Genomic DNA, 24,862 nt, shown 5'->3' with positions numbered 1-24,862 from the left:
GTCTGGACTGTACCACCTTAATTGTGAAAGTATGATTGCCAAATCCAACACCTGACAAGATATCAAGTCACATGAATGGGGAAAGTGCGGTAGCTCTCTTAAATTGGGGGGAAATAAGAAAGCATTCGAGGTTTTATGTTTCCGAGAGGGGCAGGCAGGGAGACACGATAGATGTTTATGCGGTTATAAATTATCTCCCATAATACTGAAACTTGGGGCTCACCCAATGAAGATGATTGGCTGAAAGGTTCAGGTCAGACAAGAAAGAAGTATTTCTTCACAAGAATGTAATTATTTTGATGGTCACTAGCTTAGATCACTTTTTGAAGCAAGTTAGGGGAGAATAGATACAGCTGGTAGTGCACTTCCAAATACTAAATGCTTAGTGCAAACAGAGCAAGCCACCACCTTTATACCCTGTCTGTGCTGGTTGCTGTTGGCTTGTTCTTAATAAAGAAAGTCCTCTGCTTTTGTATGTAGGGCTAAGAATGTATTAATTACATTTTTGTACAACTCAGAGCTGCATTCATGAGGGCTAACCATTGATGTATGTCAAGCAACCCCACGTTCTCCACAAATGGAGCAGAGCAGCATTTCATCCATACCAAATAATTGTTGGTATTCTGACACATAGCATCACATCATATCTGCAAGAATGATGGGCTGTAGCATAAAACATGACAAGACTAATGGAACATAACATGGATTATTACAATTTTTACTACTATGGTAAGCTCAAAGAATTGTCTACTCTACATGCACATGGTGCTGTTTTATTGGGGAAAGAGCCTGGCTGAATGGTAGAGCACATGCTTTGCATTCCAAAGGTTTGAGTTTCCTTCCCCCTCCATCTCTGGGAACAGGCCAGGCAAAGAGCTCTGCCTGAAGATATTCTCACAACATTCATGAGAGGATACCAAAATGTGTGAGAGAGGTAACAATAGGGATGAGAGCCCTGATGTGGGATGGGATTGTGTGGCAATACAATGGAGAGAATAGTGGGAGAGAAATAAATTTTCTGGCCCAGCCTTTGGGTATGAATTTCCAATTCCTCCTCTGCACATAGGTATGAACTGCTGACTCTTAAATCTATCAGAAGGCTAGCACTGAACTGGCAGGTTCTAAATCCATGATTCATATAGGAGTGGGAAGTCTTAAGTGGAATCATTTTTGTGATTTCAGAAATTGTATTGCTTATAATTTTCCCTGCTTTTCTAGCCCTGCAGAGGTTTCACTGCTGGGGGATGCAATGTGCTACTGGCAGGCACAGGAGTGATAAAATATATTAACTAAAGGCTTCTATAAATTTTTGGAAGGCTCCTATTTGTTTAATCGTGGCTCAGGTGTACCAGGACTGCTATGCGCAATACAGACATAAGAAAGAATGATGAAAAGATTATATTAATGCCATGATGAATTATCACTGTTTTGTAGATGCATAAAATAAAGCTACATGTTGTCATAAACTTGCACATTTTTCCAGAGAGCCCTTTTAGAAGGAGGAGTTCAGCAGCCCATTCTGGCCCTGTACTCTACCATCATCCCATTGACACAACACAGCTGTTACTCCCTCCACACCATATCACTATTAGTACAGTAACTGGGGGAGTGGGGAGAGTTGATTTAAGGCCACTTTTAAATCAAGAGCTGGTAGTTGTTAACCTTTTCCTCTGTCCCATGCAGGCACCAAGTCTTAATAGATGCAGGTAATACTGTAAACATTACCATGGAACATACATTGTTTGGGGAGAAGACAGCATCATTTCTGATGCCATTCCGTAGGGCTATAGAAGAGTCATGTGTCATTTGGTACTCAGATAGCATGGACTGAGTAAGTCTGTTTCTCATGGCAAAACACAGAGAAATGTATAAGAACCCAACAGGCAAAAATAATTTTATATGTTGATGCCGAGACTATGATGGTTGTGAGAATGAAGAGGTTTCAAGACATAGGAAATTGCCTCATACCAGATCAGACTCTTTGTCTGCATAGCCTATAAGTACTGTTTGCTTTGGGTGCAGGTGGCTCTCTAAAGGCTCAGGCAGAAGGTCTTTCCATCACCCGCCGCCTGATCCTTTTAACTGCAGATGTCAGGGAGTGAACTTGGGACTTTATGCATTCAAAGCAGATGCTCCACCACTGAGCTACAGCCCTTCCTCCAATATGGTCTGCCTCTGAGCTATCGTCCATCACTGAAAGAATGGCCATAGTGGCTAGGATGAAAGCCAAATTCACTTCGCACAGCAGCTTATGTTGAGAGTCACGTTCTCTTCTTATGATAACTAAGATTGTTCTTGCTGCTGCATCTCCAATTGAGATAGACCAATGTGGTTTATTTCTCTTTCTTTCTTTCCTTTCTTTCTTCCTTCCTTCCTTCCTTCCTTCCTTCCTTCCTTCCTTCCTTCCTTCCTTTCTTTCTTTCTTTCTTTCTTTCTGCATAATGTTTTATTGATTTTTTTCATCATACAATAAAAGAACAAACTAATCTAAAAGCAAAAGAGATGGGATTACAAAGCCCTCTCCAAGGTGTCTCACACAGAAGGGGGTGGACCCTCCCAGCTTTCACTTGGGAGCTTCTCTTACTTCTCCCAGCCTCCCAGCCTGGGAGATCTTCTCTTCCCTGCATCTCACACAGGGCTTTCACCAGCCAGCCATCACCTTCATGTACATAACCTCATTAATTCAGAGGGCATCAAAGAACAAAACAAACCTTAAGCAAAAGCAAAGTAGTTAAAAGAAGAAAAAGAAGGGGGGAAATGAAAAGAAAAAGAGAAGAAAGAAATAAAGAGGACTTCTGATTTTCTGTTAATTGTATTGTATAAAGATTACTCAAAATATTCAAAGTGCTCCAGGATGCTATCCAGCTGTAGTCCAGAATAATATCCAGCTGCTCCTCGTTCTGCTAGATGATGTTTCCCAATCTTAAACCAGACATCTCAAGTTCAAACATTTTCCCTTCCACACATTTCCCTTCCACAAATGTCAAGAATAGCCTCCCTCCAGCCCAATATAACGACTTTATCACAAAAGAATTCCAAAAACCCTTCCTCCAAGCAGCCAATCAAAAGCTGTGTTTTGGTTTTCAAATGTTTTCTAAGTCGAATGGACTTCTGGAACGGATTCTGTTTGACTTCCAAGGTATGATTGTATTTCATTGATCAGTGTTCCATTAAAAGTCAAAATAAGTTGTATGTTTTCCTTCGTTGGTCAGTTAGATGAAGAGATTTCTGCTGTAATAGCACAATGTGCAAGAAATCCCCCTGCAATGTGTTGTTGTGATTGCCTTAATTTTAGTTAACTTAAATAAGCTAGGATGCGGCAGATCCCTTCTGCTCCTTTGGGGGGGGGGGGCTGTTGATTTTAGCTGATGTCCTCTTCCAGCTCCCCATTACTCAGTGTCTCGCAATCCTCAGGAGCAGTTTTCAGGGTGGTTTTAGGGAGCAGCCACAGATCCAGACTGTATTATCATTGCTGTTTCTAATTACCTTTCAAACAGTTCCCCTCACCTCACCCAGCATGTTATCCTCTCAACAACCCTGTGAGGTGGGTTAGGCAGAGAATGAGTTCCCCAAAGTCATCCAGGGAGTTTCACGATAGAGTGTGGATTTGAACCTGAGTTTCCCAGTTCCAGTCCATCCTGACAGTGGGCTTCTAATGCTTTTATCACATGGGTTGGAGCACTACACAGGTCTTCAACGCACAGTGGTAGTAGAAAATGCAGAAAAGCAGCTTCCATACAGGAAATATAAAGTATACATTGATTAAAATGAAGAAGATACATAAAAGACAGGCTTGTTTACTGCTGCGCATCCTGTCTGATGCACCCTCACCAATTTCTCCCTTTAAGTAATGCACTGTGACATTTTGGCTGAACAAATGACCCTCATCTAAAGACTAATAGAGCTATGCATGGGTATTTCCACAGATGTACAATGAGATCCAAGTTCTTCTATTTGTCTATGGATTGAGATGTCCTTTATCTAGGATATCTATATCTTTGAAAACTAAGATAATTATTGAAGAGGGCACTAGGCAATTTAGGAGGATCACTGTCTTCATATGACAGAAACTTTGCAGCAAAGCACAGTAATTTATGATGATAAATTGCAGCTGTCAGAATGTCGAGATCACTTTATGGAATTTATTTCCAAGCTCACATTTTGAGTATATGTGGTGGTGGGATTTCCAACTCCCACCCCTACCCCCTCCTGTGTGAATTGCACAGGAAAGTAGCACGAAGTCTTGATAGCCTTCTTTCCAAACTGCCATAGCACAACTGGGGGCAAATTAATTCCACTTTGCCTTAATGCAGAAACAAAATGACTTCTGTCCTTCTGAAAGACAGCTGCAGCAAAAGAGGATGACACTGTGACTTCTAGGTGTGCTGATGGGTTTCAAAGCCCAGTTAAGCACATGAACTAAAGTCTCATCTGGTCCAGCACTCTGTGCTCACTGCAGTCAACCACATGGCCATGGGAAGCCCACAAGCAGCACCTGAGGGCAACTGTGCTCTCACCATCTGCACTTCCCAGCAAGTGGTGTTCAGAGGCATAATACCTCCATACCATCTGCCTTGGGAGAAGGAAAGGCTAAGGAGTAACCCTACACAAATCAGGAGTGGAGTCCCTAAGAAAGTTGAATGGTGTCTTGTACGCCTCCTTCCAGCAGCCAAGCTGGTGCCAAACCTATTTCTCTGCATTCCTTTGGACCACATCAGCGAGGCAGGCTGGGGTGGCTGTCTTCTGGGCAGCCCAGGACACACAGCTCAGGCTTGCACCCCAGCAAGGTCACTTCAGTGCTACTAATGAATGCAGTAAAAGCAACACTGGAGGCAGCAGTTGCAAGGTACCAGTCTCTGCAGCTACAGCGGGCACTGTGATACTCCAGAGATATGGCTTCACCATTGTCTCTCTAGAAAAACGGATGCTAACAGCTACTCCAACTGTACAGGTGGTATAAAACCAATGATAGCCTTATCTTCCCTGAATCTGTCTAATCCTAAACCTTCTGAGTCGGTGGCCATTTTGTCAGCTGGGTTTTTAGAATTTTGTATACGTTTCAGAATGTTTTTGCTTTGTTTTCATTTTTAAATTGTGGTTTTGTTTGCTGCCCTGCGCTCCTACAATAAATAGTAATAAATGTCATGCATGATGCTAGGTGCAACAGGTGGGCATGCTGTGGGGATTGGTCCATAAGGACAAATAGGGCACTGCCCCACAAGCTCAATCTGCCTTCATCCAGCCTCCTGCTTCCTTGTCCATAGTGTCAGTGTAGAAGATGGAGGAATTTGGAGACAAAATGAGAATTAGTTGGCTCTGCCTGTCATTGGGTCTTGCTGCTCTCTGGCCTACCAGTGCCAGTGGGCACCAGCCAAGACTGTGGCCTGGCAGGTCAAACGGGGAAAAACAGAAGAGCATCTAGAGTTCTTAGATATACTGGTAGAATTTCCTAACACAGGACATTTTGGGAAACTGGACACAGCCTGGCTCTTGGTGCTGGGTGAAAAGATAAAGATTGGTTCTGTGCTCTGCATCCTGTGCCCTCCTACTGCTGCTTTGGGAAGCAGTTGCACGCAATGTTAGTCACACAATCCATATAAATCCTGTCAGAAAATACTATGTTTTGATGCATTTCCCCCCAAGACCATCTTTGAGCAAAATTGAGGAAAAGAATGAGCTAGCTGCACTTTAATCTGGTAGTGCATACCAGCAAAATCTAGGTGAGCAATGCCCTGCTCTTCAGCTGCTACTGTGGTTCATGCAGGGCCAACTAGGCAGCTGGCTCAGGGGCAGGCCTCAGAGGGGCACAGTACTGACCTTTGAGGGGCAGTTTTATATAGCTTAGTTTTTCTTACAAATTTCTGATATTACCTTCATATTTTCATATATTGGGGGTAATGACATTTGGGCATGTAGCAGCTGGGTGGGGCAGTTTTTAATCAGGAAAGCAGTGGGGGGGAGGGGTTAAGAAAAGCTTCCAAACAGATTGCCTATCAAGTCCCCTCTCCTGTGCGATCAGAGCTCCCGTCATGTCCAGTTGAAACTGCCAGTGATAATAATGGAATCATCAACATGCCCAGTTTTGTGTTGTTGCCAACAGTTTGCCTGTTATCAGTGCTCGGGTGTGTGTATTCTTGGGCATTTAGCAGGTGCCTGAAGAGAAGGAATGGGGGGGGAGGGAGTTTTCAGGAGAGATGATGAAGAGCCTGGTCTGCAAATCAGGCCCACTTGACAGGCACTCACTAGGGGCCAAGAAAGATTATGCCTGGGGAGTTTATTTCATTGCTTTTCAATTGCACATGTCACTGCCTTTTCACCCCACGTGTCTGAAATTAGTCAGAGTTGACAGAAATCCAACTAATTTCAGGCACTTGAGGTTAAAAGACACTGAAAGACTGGAATGCATTTGATTCAGCCTGTCATTGTTTTTTGCACTTCTATTGCCTGATTTCTGGCTTGCCAATTCCCACCCCCGGTTTTACTTAACAGTTTCGGAAGTTTAGGTCGAAGCTGAATTTTTACACCAGGTTTATGGTTAAACTGGAAGCCAACCTCACCACGAGAGGTGATGGATGAGCACCCAGGTGAGCCATGGAGGTTTGCTAGAATAGGCTGCTGCAGCACTCCAGCTCTGCTGGGTCCTCTGCCTGCCAGCCTTGGGCCCCCTGCCTCCAGATTCAGAACCCCAGGCTGGCTGGTACTGCCACTGGCCACCTTTGGCTTCCCTGTCCAGCTTGAGGATCTGCTGTTCTTGCTACCACCCAGCCATTAGAAATAATAAAAAAGTCTCTTTGGCTATGTCCAAAGTAAGAGGAAGAACAAGCTAGTGGTAGGTGCTCTGCATGGAGAAGACGGGGAAATGCTATTGGGTGATAGAGAGAAGACGGAACTACTTAACACCTACTCTGCCTCTGTCTTCATCAAAAGGAAAGTGATGCCCAACCTGGTGATAACACAATACATGATGTAAGGAGGGAAAAGGTAGTAAGGGAACACGTAGCTACTTTAATTGAATTCATATCTCCAGGGCCTGATGAGCTGCATCCAAGGGTACTAAAGGAGCTTGCAGATGTAATTACAGAAGCTTTGTCTATGATCTTTGAGAAATCTTGGAGAACAGATGAGGTCCCTACAAACTGGAGGCAGGCAAATGTTGTCCCCATCTTCAAAAAATGAGAAAAAGGAAGACCTAGGTAACTGCCAACCAGTGAGCTTGACATTAGTACCAGGGAAGGTCCTAGAACAGATGATTCAACAGTCGGTCTGTGAGCATTTCAAATCAAATCAAATACCTTTATTGGCATCACAGTATAAAACATTTCAGGTCACTGGGATAATTAAAAGAACAAGGCTGAAGTGAGCATTTAGAAAAGGATGCTGTGATTACTAAGAGCCAGCATGGGTTTCTCAAAATAAGTCATGACAGACCAATCTGATTTCCTTTTTTGATGGAATTACAAACTTGGTGGATCAGGGGAATGCTGTGGACATAGTGTATCTTGATTTCAGTAAGGCTTTTGACAAAGTCCCCCATGATATTCTCATGAGGAAGATGGTAAAATGTGAGTTTAACGAGATAACTGTTAGGTGGATTTGTAGCTGGTTGACTGATCAAACCCAAAGAATACTTATTATGGTTCCCCGTCATCCTGAAAAAAAGTGACAATTGGGGTGCCACAGGGTTCTGTCCTGGGCCTGTTGTTGTTCAACAGCTTTATAAACAACCTGGATGAAGGAACTGAGGGGATGCTCATCAGATTTGCAGATGTCACCAAACTGGGAGTGGTAGCTAATGCTGTAGTGTAGAAGGAAGAATCAGAATTCAAAATGACCTTAACAGCAAGCTAACAAAATGAAGTTTGATAGGGACCAATGTCAGCTTCTGCACTTAGGCAGGAAGAACCAGATGCACAAATATAGGATGAGACACACCTGGCTTACTAGCAGTACATGTGAAAAGGATCTAGGGGTCTTGGTGGACCACAAGCTTCACATGAGTCAACAGTGTGATGCAGCAGCAAAAAAAGTGAATACTCTTTTAGGCTGAATCAACAGACGTCTAATGTCCAGATCAAGGGAAGTAATAGTACCACTCTATTCTACCTTACTCGGGACGCGGGTGGCGCTGTGGGTTAAACCACAGAGCCTAGGACTTGCTGATCAGAAGGTCGGCGGTTTGAATCCCTGCAACGGGGTGAGTTCCCGTTCCTTGGTCCCAGCTCCTGCCAACCTAGCAGTTCGAAAGCACATCAAAGTGCAAGTAGATAAATAGGTACCGCTCTGGCGGGAAGGTAAACGGTGTTTCCATGCATTGCTCTGGTTAGCCAGAAGCGGCTTAGTCATGCTGGCCACATGACCCAGAAGCTGTCTGCGGACAAACGCCGGCTCCCTCGGCCTATAGAGCGAGATGAGTGCCGCAACCCCAGAGTCGTCCATGACTGGACTTAATGGTCAGGGGCCCTTTACCTTTACCTTTATTCTACCTTCCTCAGACCACACTTGGAATACTGTGTCCAATTCTGGGCACCACAATTTAAAAAGGACATTGACAGGGCTTTTTATTTAGAAAAGTTGTTGAGCTTCTTTTAGGGGGAGCACCCACCCAAAGCTGCTCAGCTTTTTTTAGGAAGAGCGCCCACCAAAGTTGTTGCGCTTTATAAACGTTCACCGCAGACCTCTGCCGCCATGATCACCCTGCCTCAATTCTATGATTCTGTGATTTAGAGCGGAGAGTTGGTCCATCAGAAGGAGCGAAACGAGGAGGAGGGTAGCAAACAGAAGTGGCGGCTGGCCAGCCTGGTAATCTGCTGCTGCGGCTGCCCTGATCCCAGGCTGACCTCCACTTTCTGTCCTCTTCCCTTCGCTGCTGCTCCTGCTGGAGCCACTCTTAATCCCACATGGCTATGGTGGTGGCATAAAGGGGAAAGGAGAAGGCCTAAGTCTTTTGCAATCCTCCTCTCCTTCTGCATTACAACTTTGGGGGTGCAAAGGAGAAGTGGATTTATGACCCTCACTGCCGTTTTCTCTTGTACCACTAAAGTGGTGGAGAGGCAGAGGGAATGCGGGGAAGGGTCCCCAAAGCCTGAAAGGATCAGCAACCTCTGTTGCTGGGATATTGGCAGGTGGGCTGCCTCGCACACCAGTCAAAATTGGCCCACAAAGTGGGAGCTAGAAAAGCTCCTCACCCCTGGTCTGAGAGGTTATGGGGGTGGGGGTTAGCAAGGTCTAGGGGAGGAGTTTGGCAAGAGCTGGAGGGAGTTTGGCAAGAGATGGTGGGTTGGCAGTGCTGGCAACCAAGGCGAACATGTGTACAGCCCCTAGTAGTTCATAATCATTATACACAACAATAAAATATCTGTGTTCATTTCTCCATTTCTTTTTTATATGAGTAACAAAAAACATATTTGCCCCAATCCATCTGCATGCGCCCTGTTGAGTGCAGCAATTAATAGTTTGGGATGAGGATGTGCCTCTCTGTTGGCAGCAAAACATTAGCGGAAGGAGCCTCCACCCAAATCTGTGGGCTCTAGCTGAGCATCACAATACAAACATGGAAGCTGTCATAGACAAGCACCTCCACATTTGTCTGCTTTCAGGGTCAGTGAAGAAAGAGTGTTTCACTGTCCCTTCAGCCACCATTTCCCTGGTCCAAATCACCAGGCCAGTGGCTTTCCTTCTGTGGAGTTTGAAATATGCCTTTGCAGGGTGGAGGGGGGGCCTGCTTTGGGGCAAGGGCAACTGGACCACATGTGTGGCACTGCTGCTCCAATCCTGATTGCCCTTCCCCAAGTGGCTTCTGCTCGTTTTAGAAGGGAACTTGCATGTTTCTCATGCAGATGATGGAAGGTGAGGTGCTTTGATGCCCATATAAATGATCCCAGGTCAGTACTGACACCTTACAAGTGATAAGGATACTCTGCTTCTGAGGAGGATAAAGATAGATGCAGTTTCTTTCCTAACAGGAATGTAATGGTCCTGCTTACGCCAACACACATTTTAAAGAATAGATCTGTTGAGAAGAGAGGAACTTCAGTGCTGTTGGCAGTGTGCGCCAATCCATTTCTCCTTCTCGTACTCTAGCATTCTCCAACTTTAGGCAGAACAGTCTATAAAATATAGATCTGGTACTTGGGTCGTGTGCATGTATTTATTCTTTTTACTTTTTTTAGTGAGAATATAATGCCATGTTTCCATAAACCCCATTATCTTCTCAAAAGTAATGGCACCATTTATTCTTAAAAGCTTTGCAATAAAGCTCTTGGTTATGAGGTTTAATTTGATCAGAAGCTGTTGCGCATAATCTGAGCTTTATGAGCCAAGCAGCAGAAAGTGGCTCTTAACCTCCTGTCCATCCAGCACCCACAAGGCAGAAACAGTCAGCCAATGTAAGCTTGGCCAAGGGACAATTTGTGCCCCTTGTAAACCTGTGACACGATGTCAGTTGGATGGTTGGCAGGCATTACAAATTTCTTCCACATATATCCAGAATATTTTCCAGGGATCTTACCATTTTGTGGCTGTGGTTTGAAAAACTGTGTTCTAAAGAACCTTTGGGTCCTTTTTGGAAGCTCATCTGGGATTTCTCAGTGAACGGATTGATACTTGTGGACAAGCTTCTCTGAAAAACAGCTTGTCATCCTTTGCAGTGGGCAATAGCAGTGGAGCACTGGGTGTGCCCACAGATTGATCAATGCAATCTCTAGAATACACTTTGCCACAAGACGAGAACAAACACACTGCAAGGGATTCCTTTTCCACAAAGAACTTGCCAGTGGTATACTTTGGTCACATTGTGCATTACCATAGGGTTGAAGATTCAACAGGACTGGCATAATTTGTTTGTTTTATTTACAGTATTTGTATATCACCTGGGGCCAGCCCAATATATTTTGGCACCTGAGGTGAACCATAAAATGACGCCCCTGCCAGGGAAGGAGTGGGGAGTGAAGATGTGCATCAGGAACAAGGTGGAGGCGAGGGTAAAGACTGACTTGCAGTGTGGTCCTTGGAGGCCAGATCTGCTGCCTCTGGTAGGCCGGCCCTGATATCGCCCAATAAGCAAGGTTCTCCAAAGTGGTCTCTGAGTAAGGCCACTTCAACTAGGTTTCCTCTGAACAATGTCCAACACACCCACAAGTCTGTTTTCATTCTTCTAAACTTTGTGAGCAGGAGAAGTACCCCCAAGGAGCAGGGAGGAAAACTTGCACCTTTTAACCTGGGAAGAACTCCCTAAATTCCCCTTCTTGGGAAATGCCACTGCCTTCTCTGATTTAGGAACCGTCAAAGACTTTTAACAGTCCACCACCCTCAGGCCTACAGTGGTACCTCGGGTTACAGACGCTTCAGATTACATACGCTTCAGGTTGCAGACTCCGCTAACCCAGAAATAGTACCTTGGGTTAAGAACTTTGCTTCAGGATGAGAACAGAAATTGCGTGGCAGCAGCAGGAGGCCCCATTAGCTAAAGTTAAGAACAGTTTCAGGTTAAGAACGGACCTCCAGAACGAATTAAGTTCTTAACCCGAGGTACCTATGTATCCGGATGCATCCACAAAAGTTGATGGTTTCCACTCTCTTGTGTTGAGGAGAGTAAAGTCTTATGCTTGGGGACTCACTGGCAAATATCCTGGATGAGTGTTAAATTCATGTCCATTCAGAGACACACTGTAAATGTGCACACATGGAATATGCAAGCTTTTGCTCTACACACATAATCATATTGTGTATTTTGATAGAAAATAAAATGGTTGAGTGTTATTCTTCTGGTACCCAGTGCCTACAAAGACAAGCTGGTGCATTGCTAAAACATCCCTATTTAAATGCAGATTTTGCTCCTTCCATGGGGACTCTCCGAGTAAATTGAAATAGGCAAGCAAAAAATTGTAATTCAATATTTTCACTTTATGCGTTTCAGCTTATTGATTGTCATTTTCTGTCATTTTATAATGCCTGAGTTCCCTCATGGGAAAAGATGGAAGTTGTGTTCATTTTACTAAAAGCTTTTAATTACTTATTAATAATATCAGATATTTCAAATGTCCAGACTTGTAGAGATTCTTCTACCTATTCAGTAATGGAAATGACCAGGGTTTTGACCTTATGTGTGCACAGAAAGTACAGGAGACAACCTAAGGGAAACCTGAACCCTTAGAACAGTGTGAGGTTCTGAGCTCTGAGGTCATTCAGCATAATCCTGAGGACACGAGTCTTCGGAACTCCAGGGTTCTGTACTAGTTCACCACCGTGTGACAGGAGTGGGGAACAGGGTTCCGTTCTTCCTTAAAAGTTGCTTCATTTTGTTTTCTTTTTAGTTGTGGTCATTGAAATCGCATGACAGTTGTAAAACAAATCATTTCTCCTAACCCAGAACTTGCATTCAACTCCATTGAATCTTTTTCTTTGAGCAGCAGGCTGGTCTGGTAATAGCAAGGCATTGTCGCTGGTAATGCACCATTCACTCTGCAAGGCTGGTGGGCAAAAGGGGGGGCGGGGGGGGATTGCCCTGCTAGAAAAAAATTAGCAGACAAAAGTAGGATAACCAGAGGGGGGGGTGGAATATATATTCATTAGCATGTATACAGCATACAGCAGTTCAAACTGGAGCAGTTAAGCCTCCAGGTGCTCAGAAATTATTTCAATATGATTTGTTACCTAAACAATTATTTTCACAATCTCCATTGATTTGCTTATTGAAATGTTTTATGCTTTCTATACATTAGATGTGTAATACAATGGTGGTATGTTTATATCTTTTCCTCATTCATTCATTCATTCATTCATTGTTGGCTTCTGTTATTTAGTGTTCAGTTTTGGGATATATTTTTGTGACATCACAAGTTATTTTGCAGTCAGTGTGCACATTTACATGTTGAAATATGAAAAACTTTCAATAAAGGGTTGTTGTTTTATTCATATTGTAAATGAAGGGATCACTTTTTTACAATTACCCCAATTTTTTTTAAAAAACCAACACTTCATGTTGAAAACTAGTACATCAGGCAGAAAAGCTCTACCTTAGCCTTTTTCCTGATAGCCTAACTTTCTATCCACAGGAAGCCTGTTGTTTTTTACTTCAGGGAGCATTCAAAAACATGTTTTGCAGTTGGTACTCCAGCTCAGGAAGGACTCTTACAGACCCTCCAAGTGTCTCTATTTTCCAGGGACATCCCTGATTTAGAGAAGCTGTTCCTGTTTCTGATTTGATTCTGGAATGTCCCGCTTTTCTTTAGGATGTCCCTATTTTCACTGGAGGAATGTTGGAGGGTATGACGTTATCCAACCTCCAAGCCATCTGAAGGCAATCCTGGATAAGGAAGGTTTTTAAAAAATGTTATTTTTTTATTATGTTTTTATATATACTGGAAGCCATCCAGAGTAGCTGGGCAAGCCAGTAAGATGTGTGGAGTATAAATATTAAAATTATCATTATGGAATGGGACGTCCCTATTTTCTTTGGAGAAATTTTGGAGGGTATGCTTTTAGCACATGTAGATTTCATGTTTCTTTCCTACCTCTATTGCTTTTTAGAAGATAGATTCATGCCAGCAATGCTCTTGATAGATACCTCTCTTCCCAAATCACCTAGCAGCCCTGTCACACCAGTAGGCTTTGCCTCATGGCTTCCTCCCTTTTCATTTGTTCCTTGTTGATCTCATATGAAATCTCATTACTGGAATCAGCAATGTGCTTTTGCTGTAAATTCAGCCACCTCGTGTCATATGTAGCCACCATGGCCTTTTCTGAGAACCATTGCTCAAAAGATATAAGCATTGTCAGGGCCGCCTCAGGTCCCAGCTCACAAGAGACCAACGCCAAGTCCACTTTATTTACAAAAGTCTTTATTGAAGTACATTGCTTGCTCCACAGCCGAGGCGCTGAAGTCCCCTCTGAATCAGTCCCGCCTCCACACCAGTTTAAGAGGCTTCTGCTGGTCCACCTCTTCCTGTCCTTCCTTTTCCGCAGGGTCTTTCTGCCCCCCTGGGTTCCTTCCCTCCTGCTTTCCCCTGACGCTGAGTCCCCAGACGCCTGCTCCCCCCTCCTCCGTGCTTTGGGACCAGGCTCCTCCTCCGGGCTCTCCGCATTTCCGCGCGCCTCCACATTTGAACTTGGCGCGCGTTCGCTACCCCTGACCTTCCTCTTGACAGTTACACTACTCTCTGTACTACTCTCCGCCCCTTCCGGCAGGACGTCTTGCCCCGATCTCCTTCCCCTCTCTGCTTCCTGCTCTGCTCCGTGTGCCACACTGGGAACTCCACCCTCTTCACTCCGTTCCGGCTGGGAAGCCGGCCCCGATCTCCCACTCCCACTCGGGGTTTCCCTGCTGCTCCCCTGCTCCTGACGAGTCCCCCCTGTGGCTCCCCTTGGCCTGACCAGGGGCGCCCCCTTTTGGGAATCCTCCGATTCACTTGAAAGACTCATGGAAACCCTCAAGTCATTGTCATCCTCCTCCTCCTCGTTCCGGGATTCTTCCCCCTCGCTCTCAGTCTCCTCCCTCATCTGTGCCTCTCTCCCTGAACCCCTGACAAGCATGTTCTATTCAAGGCATATTTTCACTACCTCTCCACCCATGTGGGCTAGAAATTTTGCAGAAGATTGTAAACATGGTATTCTAAATAATAAATCTCCAGTCATCCATGGAAACCAGTAATTTGGGACAGCTAAACCAAAGATAGTCCAAATGGTGCAAGCACAGTGAGCCTTTCTCCCCCTCCTCACATACTCTGAACGCAGAAAGTTTTGTTTCTTTACTTTTTTTGGTAAACTACCATTTCATTTTCATTGCTAGCAGTGTGAGCAATTACGTTCCCAGTTCAAATGTGGCACTGGTTGTGAACTTGCTGGGCCACTTAACACAAACCAAAAAAATCCTATTTTACAGGGGGGGGGGTCATAAGATTTGTTAGATAATGTATGCAGAATGCTTTGAGCACTCTGAAGGTTTTAATACAAATCCTAAACATTATTAATTTATCCAGTTACACTACTCAGAGTTGATATTGTGCTGCCACACACCCCGTAAAACAAGGGAGGGAAACCATGGCCCTCCTGATGTTGTGGAAGCTCAGCTCCCCTCAGCCCCCGGCAGCATGGCCAACAGCCAGGGATGGTGAGGATGCATCTGAAAACCACAGATTCCCTGTTGCTGACACAAAGCATCACCACCAAACAGCTCTGTGCCAAAAATATTGACAAACTATTGTTTTTCACTGGTAAGCCTTGCTACCTCTGCGTAATGCTAGCTACAGTTGGTTGGTTGGTTGCTGGCTGGCTGGCTTTAAAATGTGCTCACAATTACACTAGTTAGACATGTTTGCTGAGCATGAAAACACTTGTTTACATGAATTATATGAATTGATAGCAGCAGTTATTTCTTGTAGTGTTTCAGTAAACTGCCCTTGCGAAAGAAAAACTGCTTGGAGGGAAAGATGAAAGGTGCCACCTACTGTTCACTAAGAGCTATTGCTGCAGGAAACTGTCTGAATCTTAGCCATAGGGAGAGGATGCTGCTGCAGAACCTGTTGTTTGGATACCCCACCTAAACTAGATGTATGTAGAATCAACTGTAACCATTCCTTCCAGACATTGCCCCACGTCAGACATTAACACTTAGGCTAACTTAAACATGTAGTTTATGTAGATGACTCTAAACAGCACCATGCATATACTTTCAGCTGGCTGACTGAGGAACCATGATGCAGTGGGACAGTGAGACCACAATGTGGGATCCTTAAGCATGTTGACGAAGGACTGCAGCGCAACAGCTCATTGTCAGGGACTGAAAGAAAGCACTGCATTGGGCTGGATTTGAGCCTGTATGGAGGGGTGGGGCAATTAGTTCAGTGAGCAATGGAGGACCTATAGGCAGAAGAGTCCCTATGACTAATGGGCAGAACTCTAGCTGAAGGACAAGGGTAGGCACGTCATTCCTCCATCCATCTATGCCTCTTTCCCACCAGAATTCATCAGCCTCACTCTCACATTACATGTGTTTGTAATCTGCTTTCCCTCGCTTTCTTGCACTGTCTTTTTACCACACTAATCAGCCTCCCCCTTACTTCCTATCACTAAACCCCACTGTTTCCCCGCTCCACAATGTCCATTCCACATCATTCCCTTTTCTCCATCACTTATTCCTATTTTTCCGATATAGGCACATATGTTCTTAAAGCTCTGTAGAGCAAAGCCTTTTTATATTATATCCAACAACACATTAAAAAATTAACTGGTGTCACTTGCCATGCTGAAAGGTTTGTTACTCTTATAAATACATCTCATCTCCTACTTGAAGGAAGGTGATATCCCGGGAAGTCCATAGTATTATCCTTTAATTGGTTACATAATAAGTTCCACATAAAAGAGGTCCAGCCTCGAATAGTTACCCTACACGTCTTCATGCAAGAAGGCACAACCTTTTCCTCCACCACTTTTACAAGACATGGCAAGGAAATAAAATGCTGTTTAATAAGAAACAAAAGTAATGGGGCTAACAAGATCTTGCAGCATGTTTTTATAGACCCTTGTCCTCTGGTTAGCAACTATTTTTTAGAATGGACAGTCTTTTGAATGGAGTAGGACTGAAGGGTGAATGACATTGACTTCACCGACCCACTTCCACATAAAGCTAGAAGATTGTACCGCACAACAGAAAAACAACAAAAGGACAAAGCCCACTAGTACAAAAATCTTCAGTGACTCGTTTTATTGCACTGATTGCCCTTGTCCTTTTGTCCCTTCACTCCCACATGAAGTAGGTGAAAGCAAAGGCTTTCTTTCCTCTCATCCCCTGGGACAGCAGCCACAGATGGAGCCCTCCCTTCACCCACTTCAGTTGCTGCTCAGACCTGTTTACCTCTTGCTCTGAAATAGCAGGAAGATGCTTTGCCTACATTTCGGTGCCAGCAGAGGGCTGCCTTGCAGAAGATTGAGACTAGTTTTCTGCTGCTCCAGGGGCCAACACTGAAACCAGTGGGTAGAAACTGCATGGAAGCAGATTTCTGTGAAGCATCGGGATAAACTTCCTCACAGTAAAAGCTGCTTGGCAATGAAACAGACTGTCAGGAGTTGCTGAAAGCATTGAAGCAGAGACCCATTTGTCAGGGATTTTGCAGCTACATTGAGCAGGGAGTGGGTTAGAGATGACCTCCAAAGTCCTTTCCAACTTCTGTAAAGGAGAAGACTTTGCCAAAACCTCCATCAGATGTACTGGTGATGTACAGGGAGTGAGTGGGTGTCATCAGAAGCCAGGCTTAGAATGGGAGCCCTGGTGTCCGATTCATCACTTGAACTGCTGTAATTTATGTGGCTAATTATCTCAGGGCAAACATAAGAGTCATGGAATTGTAGAGTTGGAAGCGATCCCCAAGGGTCATCTAGTCCAGCCCCATGTAGGAATCCTGCCCATAGCCATCCCTGGGTGTGTTCGGACCAACTTTCTGGTTAACAGCCAGACACATTGACACATTGTGCCACTATTATGCTACTTTAGATGGGCTAAGAACCACCACCCCAAAAATGAAGTTCACATGGGTAGATAGGCAAACCTATCGTAACAGCATGTTTTCAGCACTCAAAAAACTAGTGCCTGGGACTCTCTGGAGGACGTCGTGACAATCAAAGCGCCACCATGTGTTGGCAGTACTGATCAGACACACTTCTATACTTTCAGGGGGCTGTGGGGAGCTTTTATTATCATGTCATCATAGCTGTAGTTTTCTATCTCCCATTTATGTAGGAGTAAATTCCATTGAACTTTGACAGCCTCACACCTGAATAAACATGTTCAAGATCATGCTTACACTGCACCAGTTCTACTGACTTTATCCCTATTTTTGTGTTGGTTCAAACTTCAGGAACTCTTGTGCTAACCCTTCTTTTTCATTGCTTACAGACAGAAGCATTCTAAAGTTTGGGACACTCGTCAGCACTTCAAACACTTATGATGAGTCTGGAGTTGTGACCATTGAAACAGACAAACCTTTGCTTTGGACAATGGGCATCAAAGATAAAGGATGTGCATAAACTCTCAGCAGCTATTTTTGTTCAGCCCAAGCCTTAAAGCAATGCTTCCTGGGAAAATGTCACTGCACTATCTAAATCTAGATTTCGTGCATTAGCTGGTTTCTCCAACTCAAGAGTTTATGATTCTATGCAGCTTCAATCTATAGAATGCCAGGGATTTTAGTTTTTTGCTATTTGAGCAATGCTGTATTGTAAGCTTTTTTAGAATTCTGAACATTGATGTGTTTTTTATATATACTGTGCATAGGATTTTTTTAAAGATTGGAAGGGCTGATAAAGTGATATTTATATCACTTGATGAGATAAATAACTTACAGACTAGAACACTGTATAACTTTGTGTTCTGAAAATTTGATAGCTCTCTTCAGCAGAACACAAACATTCAACTTGCCAGTGGGCTGGAACAAGTAGTGCGCACCCCAAGCCAAAACCCACAAAATAAGTTGCCATGATAATATAATAACCATGCATGCAACCTCTGTTGCATTCATCTATATTTAGCCCATAGTGTGTGTCAGGGGCCAAATACAAATGGATGCTCACTGATGACAGCTTGGATGCATACATCACGGGCTCCAGGGACCACTTTTGCTGGTATTAAAAGGGGATGGGGAGAGGCAGGCACACAATGAAAATGTGTGGAGTGTCTCCCTGGTAATTACAATAATCTATAAGAAACAAAAACTATTCTTGAGCTAAAACACTTAATTATAATTGCCAAAGTTTAAATGAACAGTCTGTTTTTAAAAAGGGAAGATGGCCTAATGTCGCATTTTAAACAAGTGTTATGCAAATTCTTGCATTTAATAAAGGCTATATTTAAATATCAGACTTGTTATGAATTTGCTTCTGCTATTACATGAGGGAATAAAGAGAAAAGGGCTCTGTCAGTGCTGAACATCTTAAGAGGCAATCAGAACTATGTTTGTATGCAAAGGTTATACAGTGGTACCTCGGGTTACAGACGCTTCAGGTTACAGACGCTTCAGGTTACTGACTCCACTAACCCAGAAATAGTACCTCGGGTTAAGAACTTTGCTTCAGGATGAGAACAGATATCGTGTGGCGGCAACAGGAGCCCCATTAGCTAAAGTGGTACTCAGGTTAAGAACAGTTTCAGGTTAAGAACGGACCTCCAGAGCGAATTAAGTTCTTAACCTGAGGTACCACTGTAAAGAGTTTGGAGTGTCCATGCGCTGCTCAGTTTATTCAACTATTGATGCTCCCCTCCCCAGACACTGAAGAGATTGAGCATTTCATAAAACCTGATTTGACCTCAAAGGTTACATCATTCAGTTTACTAAGCATAAAGTTTTAAGTCTTAAGTCAGTGATGGACATTGGCCTACACGTGCTTGTATTAACCAACTAAGAAGCCACACCAGTTTTACTTTAAAATCTGTTTATAACGACAAGTAGCAAAAGATGATTTAGGAAGATTATGCCAGAAAGGCCAGAATGTTCTCTTTTGTTACCACAAGCAAAATCAAGTTACATGTCTTCTTGATGCAGCATTCAGCCACCCCTGTAAAAAAGAAAAAAAAAGACAACACAATCACAGAGGCACTTAATAGCATTTTACTATTTTGTTTTTAAAGTAATGTCCCCCCCCCCTTTATTTAAATCGAAAAATCTTTACTTAAAGTGTATCATCCTATTTGTTTTTAGCAGCATGCCTTTCCCTTCTGTAAGCAATAGAAAAGTAGCCTGCACATACTTTAAATAAATAAGGCAAAAAGTTAAAGGACCCTTGGATGGTTAAGTCCAGTTGGAGCGTGGCACTCATCTCCACTTTCAGGCCAAGGGAATACATAGTGCAGATTCAAAGTAGATATCTATGTTATTTAAGTATACCAGTGCATACAGGATTATAAAGACGACATCATGAGAGCCAGAGATCACAGCAGAGTGCACAAAAATCCAATTTTAGTACATTGCTCACAAGTTGTTGTTTTATACCAGCAATATCAATTATGATGCATGTACTTACACAATGATGTTGTTGATTGGAATATGGATCAGTTTTACAAAGAAACCAATAAATCCCATTATTGCAAATCCTATTGCTGTTGCCATAGCAATCTTCTGGAATTCTGGAATTTAAAAAAAATGTATTTAAAAAATGTACTCTTAAATGAATTTTGAATAATTACAACCAAATGTGTTACAACCAAATATTTAGCCAGGAATACTTGAACAATTGGAGGAGAATATGAAGTTTTTCTAATTTAAATCTGGTTATTATTTGAAAATAAGTGTGTGACCATCACCACCCTGCCTATTCACTGAGCACATGCTAGCCTCCCCCTCCCCTCCCCCACTTACAAAATGCCTACACTTTCAGAGTTAAAGGGCCCGTGTCTCCCATAACTTGCTAAGTTAGAATCATAAAATCATAGAATTGTAGAGTTGGAAGGGACATCCAACCCCCTGCAATGCAGGAATCTCAGCTAAAAGCATTCATGGCAGACGGCCATCCAACCTCTGTTAAAAACCTCTAAGCAACGAGAGTCCACAACCTCCTGAGGGAGTCTGCTCAACTGTTGAACAGTTCACACTGTCAGAAAGTTCTTCCTGATGTTTAGTCGGAATCTCCTTTCTTGTAACTTGAATCTAATGGTTCTACCCTCCCATGCAGGAGAAAGCAAGCTTGCTCCCTCTTCCGTGTGATACCCCTTCAGATATTTGAAGATGGCAATCATATAAGCTGCTCCTTATATGAGCACCCTGAGCACAATTGCCACCTTGTATCCTTTAGTCTGTCAAACGACTCCTGGACCAAATATGTATATTGCTGCAGGCAAAGACATTTTCACCCACGTAGCAAAACTGATGTGGCAGCTAAGAAAATACAAGCCAGGTTCAAAAAAACATAGGGGGGAGTGGGATGTGTTTTTGTTTTATTGCATTTTTAACACCTGTATATCTTATTGAAGAGGGACAATGCATTGATTAAATTAGGGAGGTGTTTTCTTTCATTTTTCTGTTTTTGTGTTTATGTTTGCTAAATACATCAAAATGACAGCTTGGTGTATTTATACTGTGGTGACCTATGGCTTCAAGAATAAAGCTTATATATTGATTCACATTGGTTCATGAATGTAATTGGGGATCCAGGGATTATCAGATTCCTCTCAGGGTTAGAGGTTTGAGCCCCATGTTGGCCAAAAGATTTGTGCATTGCAGGGGGTTGGCCTAGATGACCCTTGTGGTCCCTTCCAATTCTATGATTCATGATTCTATGCACACCATGGACAGTGATACTGAATGCCCAGAACTTTTTTTTGGGGGGGGGGAATCTCCCTCTTGAGCAGAGCTTTCCAAACTTTTCATGTTGGTGAAACACTTTTTATACATGCATTATTTTGTGACTAGCAAACCAGAGATTAAACTAACCCCTTACCAGCCCCTAGAGGACCACTGCAGCCAACACACTAACATGTCACAACACACAGTTTGGAAAGCTCTTCTTCTCTACAGGTTAATATGCCACATGTGATGGCACCTTAAGTAATCATTAAATCTTCAAGAATTTATGCCTATGCTGCCACTATTTTCCATCTTGTAACATATTCAATGATCTGATGTTACAGAAGAGCTAGGCAAGGAAGGAAGGGAGGAAAAGACCCTAAAAAAGAAGAGTGGTCCACAGGAAATAGATGAAAGAGAGAAAGTCAAGGAAAGAGGTCTGCAAGACATCATAATCACCCACATCATGGGCTTAATATCTCTAACCAGATTCCATAGTGTAACTATACACTTAATCCGAATAATTTTTTGCAGGGTCTACAATTTTGTCAATTTGTGCTCACTACAACCTTCCCTCACCAAACATGGGAGGGTCAGGGTGTTGTCCAACATCACATTGAGCTTGAGGCCCAACACAGCTGCATGGAGTGAGCTGGGTTGGGGAGGCAGAGTGGAGCTCTACCCTGTCGCACCAGGACTAAGAAAGCCTTGTTCCTTTCCAAGTTACTCGAAGGCTCCAATGACAGAGAGCAACTGACCTTCTCTCGGCTCAGGAGGATGGGCGCTCTTGCTGATGCTGTGTTCCCAGAATATGCTCATCAGTGACAAGATGACAAGCACACTTCTAGACTCTTGCTCAGAATCACTATCCTCACCCCATTCAAAAGCAAAGCCTCTAGCCATCTATCAGAAACCACACTGTTGCGTAGCTCTTAGGCATATGAGCTCAGCTATATATTTTAGATTGTTGGGGTTTTTTGTCTATTAAAAATGCAGCATTGATCTCCTCTTTAAAAAACCTACTAAATATTTTACCAACAAAATGAAAATATGATATTAAACACAGGAACTTGTGTTTATTGTCATCTACAGGAATAACCTGTTTATTACATTTTATTCTACTCTGCAATGTCACAAAAACATTCAGTGTTTTTCTTCTTGGTGGATTTACCTTTCCTATCTGGCTTTGTGCATCGTTTAACAAGCCTGATGGAATCTTTCACAAACTGACGACTAGGTTCCACAAACTGCATTACTTGATCCATGATATTCTGCAAGAAAAAGAACCAACATACCAACTTATTAGGATTTTTTTCATATGCAATCATTCCAAATCAGGCTAAGAAATTGCCTTCAATTCAAACCACAAAGCTCCTATACAGCAAATAAAGTTGTTCTTGCAAGTTCCCAATTTTTGTTAGCATTTTTTTATTTAACTGGTAAAAAAAGAGACATTATATTGATGTTCACTTAAAACAATGCTAATATACCCCAGCATCTACGATGTCATTTTAGAGATCTCCAACATGTTCCTTTACTATTTTTTGTTGCACTAGTGCATGATGATAATGAGCTCAGGGAATTCGGTCATTTGTATGAAGCTATAGTGCAACAGTAATGCACTCATTTTACACCATCACCAATTATGGTTAGCCGACACTGAGGCTCCCAAGCTTCATAGCTCCTCCCCCCCCCCCCATTCAGTGTAGGAATATTCAGTTGCTCAAAAGGAGGCAAATCTGCAATACCTTTTAACATTTGGGAGAACATGGAAGTACAGTTGACCAGAGTGGAGGGTGGGGGAGCAGTGATATTAAAAAACACCTGGTGGTAATATAATATCCTACACTGCGCAGCTAAGTTAAGTTATTTAAGTTTCTGTCCCTCTCTCCCCACCCCTGTGTCCTGAAGCCAATGACAAAGTTTAGAAAAAACACTGCAGTTCGTGATTTAGGCACAGAAAGGGTTACAAACCTTCAGAAGTGCTTAGTCTCAAACCTCCTATTTGGCCAATATTTAATTAGGAACACAGTGAGCACAAGTTTCCCGTCTGTGTGTAACGTGACCAGATGTGCCCCCCCCTTTTCTTACCCCCCCCCCTTTGTTTCGGGGGGTGGGGAGAAGACAGCGATACATGAAACGTCGCGTGGTCTGTGCCTGGGAGACACGCGGCATTTCCAGACGCAGAAATGGGGCGACCCTCCTCCCCCCCCCCCCCCGCCGCCTTCCCTCAGCCGCGGAGACGAGGAAGGGCCACCGAGTCCTGGTCTCGCCGCCGCTGCGAGTCGGGGCTGCTCCCTCCGGCGCCTCCGCCTCGGCCGGGCGGCTTCGCAACTCGCTTCTGGGCCCCCCTTACTGCGCTGCTCCCCCCCCCGTCCCCCCCCCGAGACACGACTCCCCTCGAGACTCACCGACTTGTTGGACACGTAGCAATACCAGCAACGGGAAAGGGAAGCGGAAGCGAGAGAAAAAACTTGCGCCGGCGACGGGGAAATGGCGTCACGGAGCGGCTTCCGCTCGAAGGGGAGGCGGCCGCCATCGCTTTCCGAGGAGACTTCCGGCTCCCAAGCGGCGCAGCTTGTTGTCGTCGCCGAGTTCTGTGGCAGAATCAGGGCGCCCTGCAAAAGTGCCCTTTGTTTTTGTTTGAAAGCCCGTCAGGACGCCTGCTTTGGCCTAGCAGGTTTATTACACATTTGCCGAAATCTAAAGAAATTTGGCACAGGGAATTACCGTGTCCAGTGAAGAAGGGATGTGCCTTGTTGTTGTTGTTATTATTATTATTATTATTATTATTATTATTATTATTATTATTATTATTATTACAATATGTTTATTTTCAATGTTTACTCACCCACACAGCTTTTCCCTGACAGGGAAATTAGAACAGTTAAAAACATAATGGGGAACAATCATTTTTTTAAAAACAAAAATGAACATTAATAGAATTAAAATTATATGTGTATGTGTGGATTCCTACCAGTTATATGTAGCTGTTTGAAAAGCAGAGAAGGTCCCAGCGCAGCTCTTAAGAATTAGACTTAAGGCACTTGCCGATTTGTTGCTATTTTCTGGTGAGGTTCAGCCACATACAGGCAAATTCAGGTTGCTCAGTTAAAGTTGATTTGGAGGTCTTGCAGCAACCCCCCCCCCCAAAATACATGCACAATTCAGACTTTTTGTGGTAGCAGAGACAGGGAAATACGCTGGAAACTGTCAGATGACATTTGGTTGATGTAACATTGTGTAATCTCTCTGCAAACAAATCAGGATGAGTGCCCCATTTTATCCGTTTTGCAATACAGATTAAAAATAAAACAAATATAGTCTATTCTAATGGTAGCTCATCATTAGCATATCAAACCACATGAGACAAGTTAATTAAAGATACAAATTATTTTTGTTTGAGTAGAATATGTAAGAGCGGAAATCCAGGCTTAGTCTCCTAAACAAAGCTTGGGTTTGTTAAAACAATCCAATGTCCCCTTTCAGAGGTACCATCACTCTTATTATATACTTCTTATGAATTATGAACCACTGTCAGGGACTGGGCAGAGGAGAAATGGTGGAGACCACCTTCCCAGTCTGAACCTTCCACA

The 24,862-nt window shown here is 43.5% G+C and overlaps 2 protein-coding genes across 5 annotated transcripts in view; one reads left to right on the top strand and one right to left on the bottom strand.

Annotated features, from left to right (window-relative positions):
- TPK1 (thiamin pyrophosphokinase 1) overlaps nt 1–21,103 on the top strand; it is a 227,149-nt gene extending 206,046 nt beyond the window's left edge. For 2 of the 4 annotated variants that reach the window (XM_077916549.1, XM_077916546.1), the window contains one exon: nt 17,888–18,020. Coding sequence is in view for 1 of the 4 variants with exons in the window: in XM_077916547.1 (XP_077772673.1) it covers nt 17,888–18,018 (131 nt within the window). In the remaining 3 variants the exon portion in view is untranslated. Of the gene's footprint in view, nt 1–17,887 lie in introns of all 4 variants that reach the window. The other 2 variants (XR_013390279.1, XM_077916547.1) reach the window with 2 other exon arrangements.
- SEC61G (SEC61 translocon subunit gamma) lies at nt 19,403–23,833 on the bottom strand. Its single transcript, XM_028750807.2, has 4 exons — nt 23,678–23,833; nt 22,438–22,537; nt 20,008–20,110; nt 19,403–19,542 (listed from the first exon to the last, which is right to left on the bottom strand). The coding sequence occupies exons 2-4, from the start codon at nt 22,529–22,531 to the stop codon at nt 19,533–19,535; spliced, it is 207 nt and encodes a 68-aa protein (XP_028606640.1). The 5' UTR covers nt 22,532–22,537; nt 23,678–23,833; the 3' UTR covers nt 19,403–19,532.
- Between the last annotated feature and the right edge of the window lie 1,029 nt (nt 23,834–24,862).

This window comes from Podarcis muralis, chromosome 12 (genome assembly GCF_964188315.1).
Source record: "Podarcis muralis chromosome 12, rPodMur119.hap1.1, whole genome shotgun sequence".
Lineage (NCBI taxonomy): Eukaryota > Metazoa > Chordata > Lepidosauria > Squamata > Lacertidae > Podarcis > Podarcis muralis.
This window is presented reverse-complemented; position numbering and strand designations above follow the sequence as displayed.

What these genes read in the sequence shown, in the direction of transcription:
- SEC61G (XM_028750807.2), bottom strand. Translation starts at nt 22,531, where the DNA reads ATGGATCAAGTAATGCAGTTTGTGGAACCTAGTCGTCAGTTTGTGAAA. An exon ending in CACAAAGCCAGATAGGAAAG is followed by an intron (nt 20,111 to 22,437) that starts GTAAATCCACCA and finishes TTTAAATTCCAG; the next exon opens with AATTCCAGAAGATTGCTATG.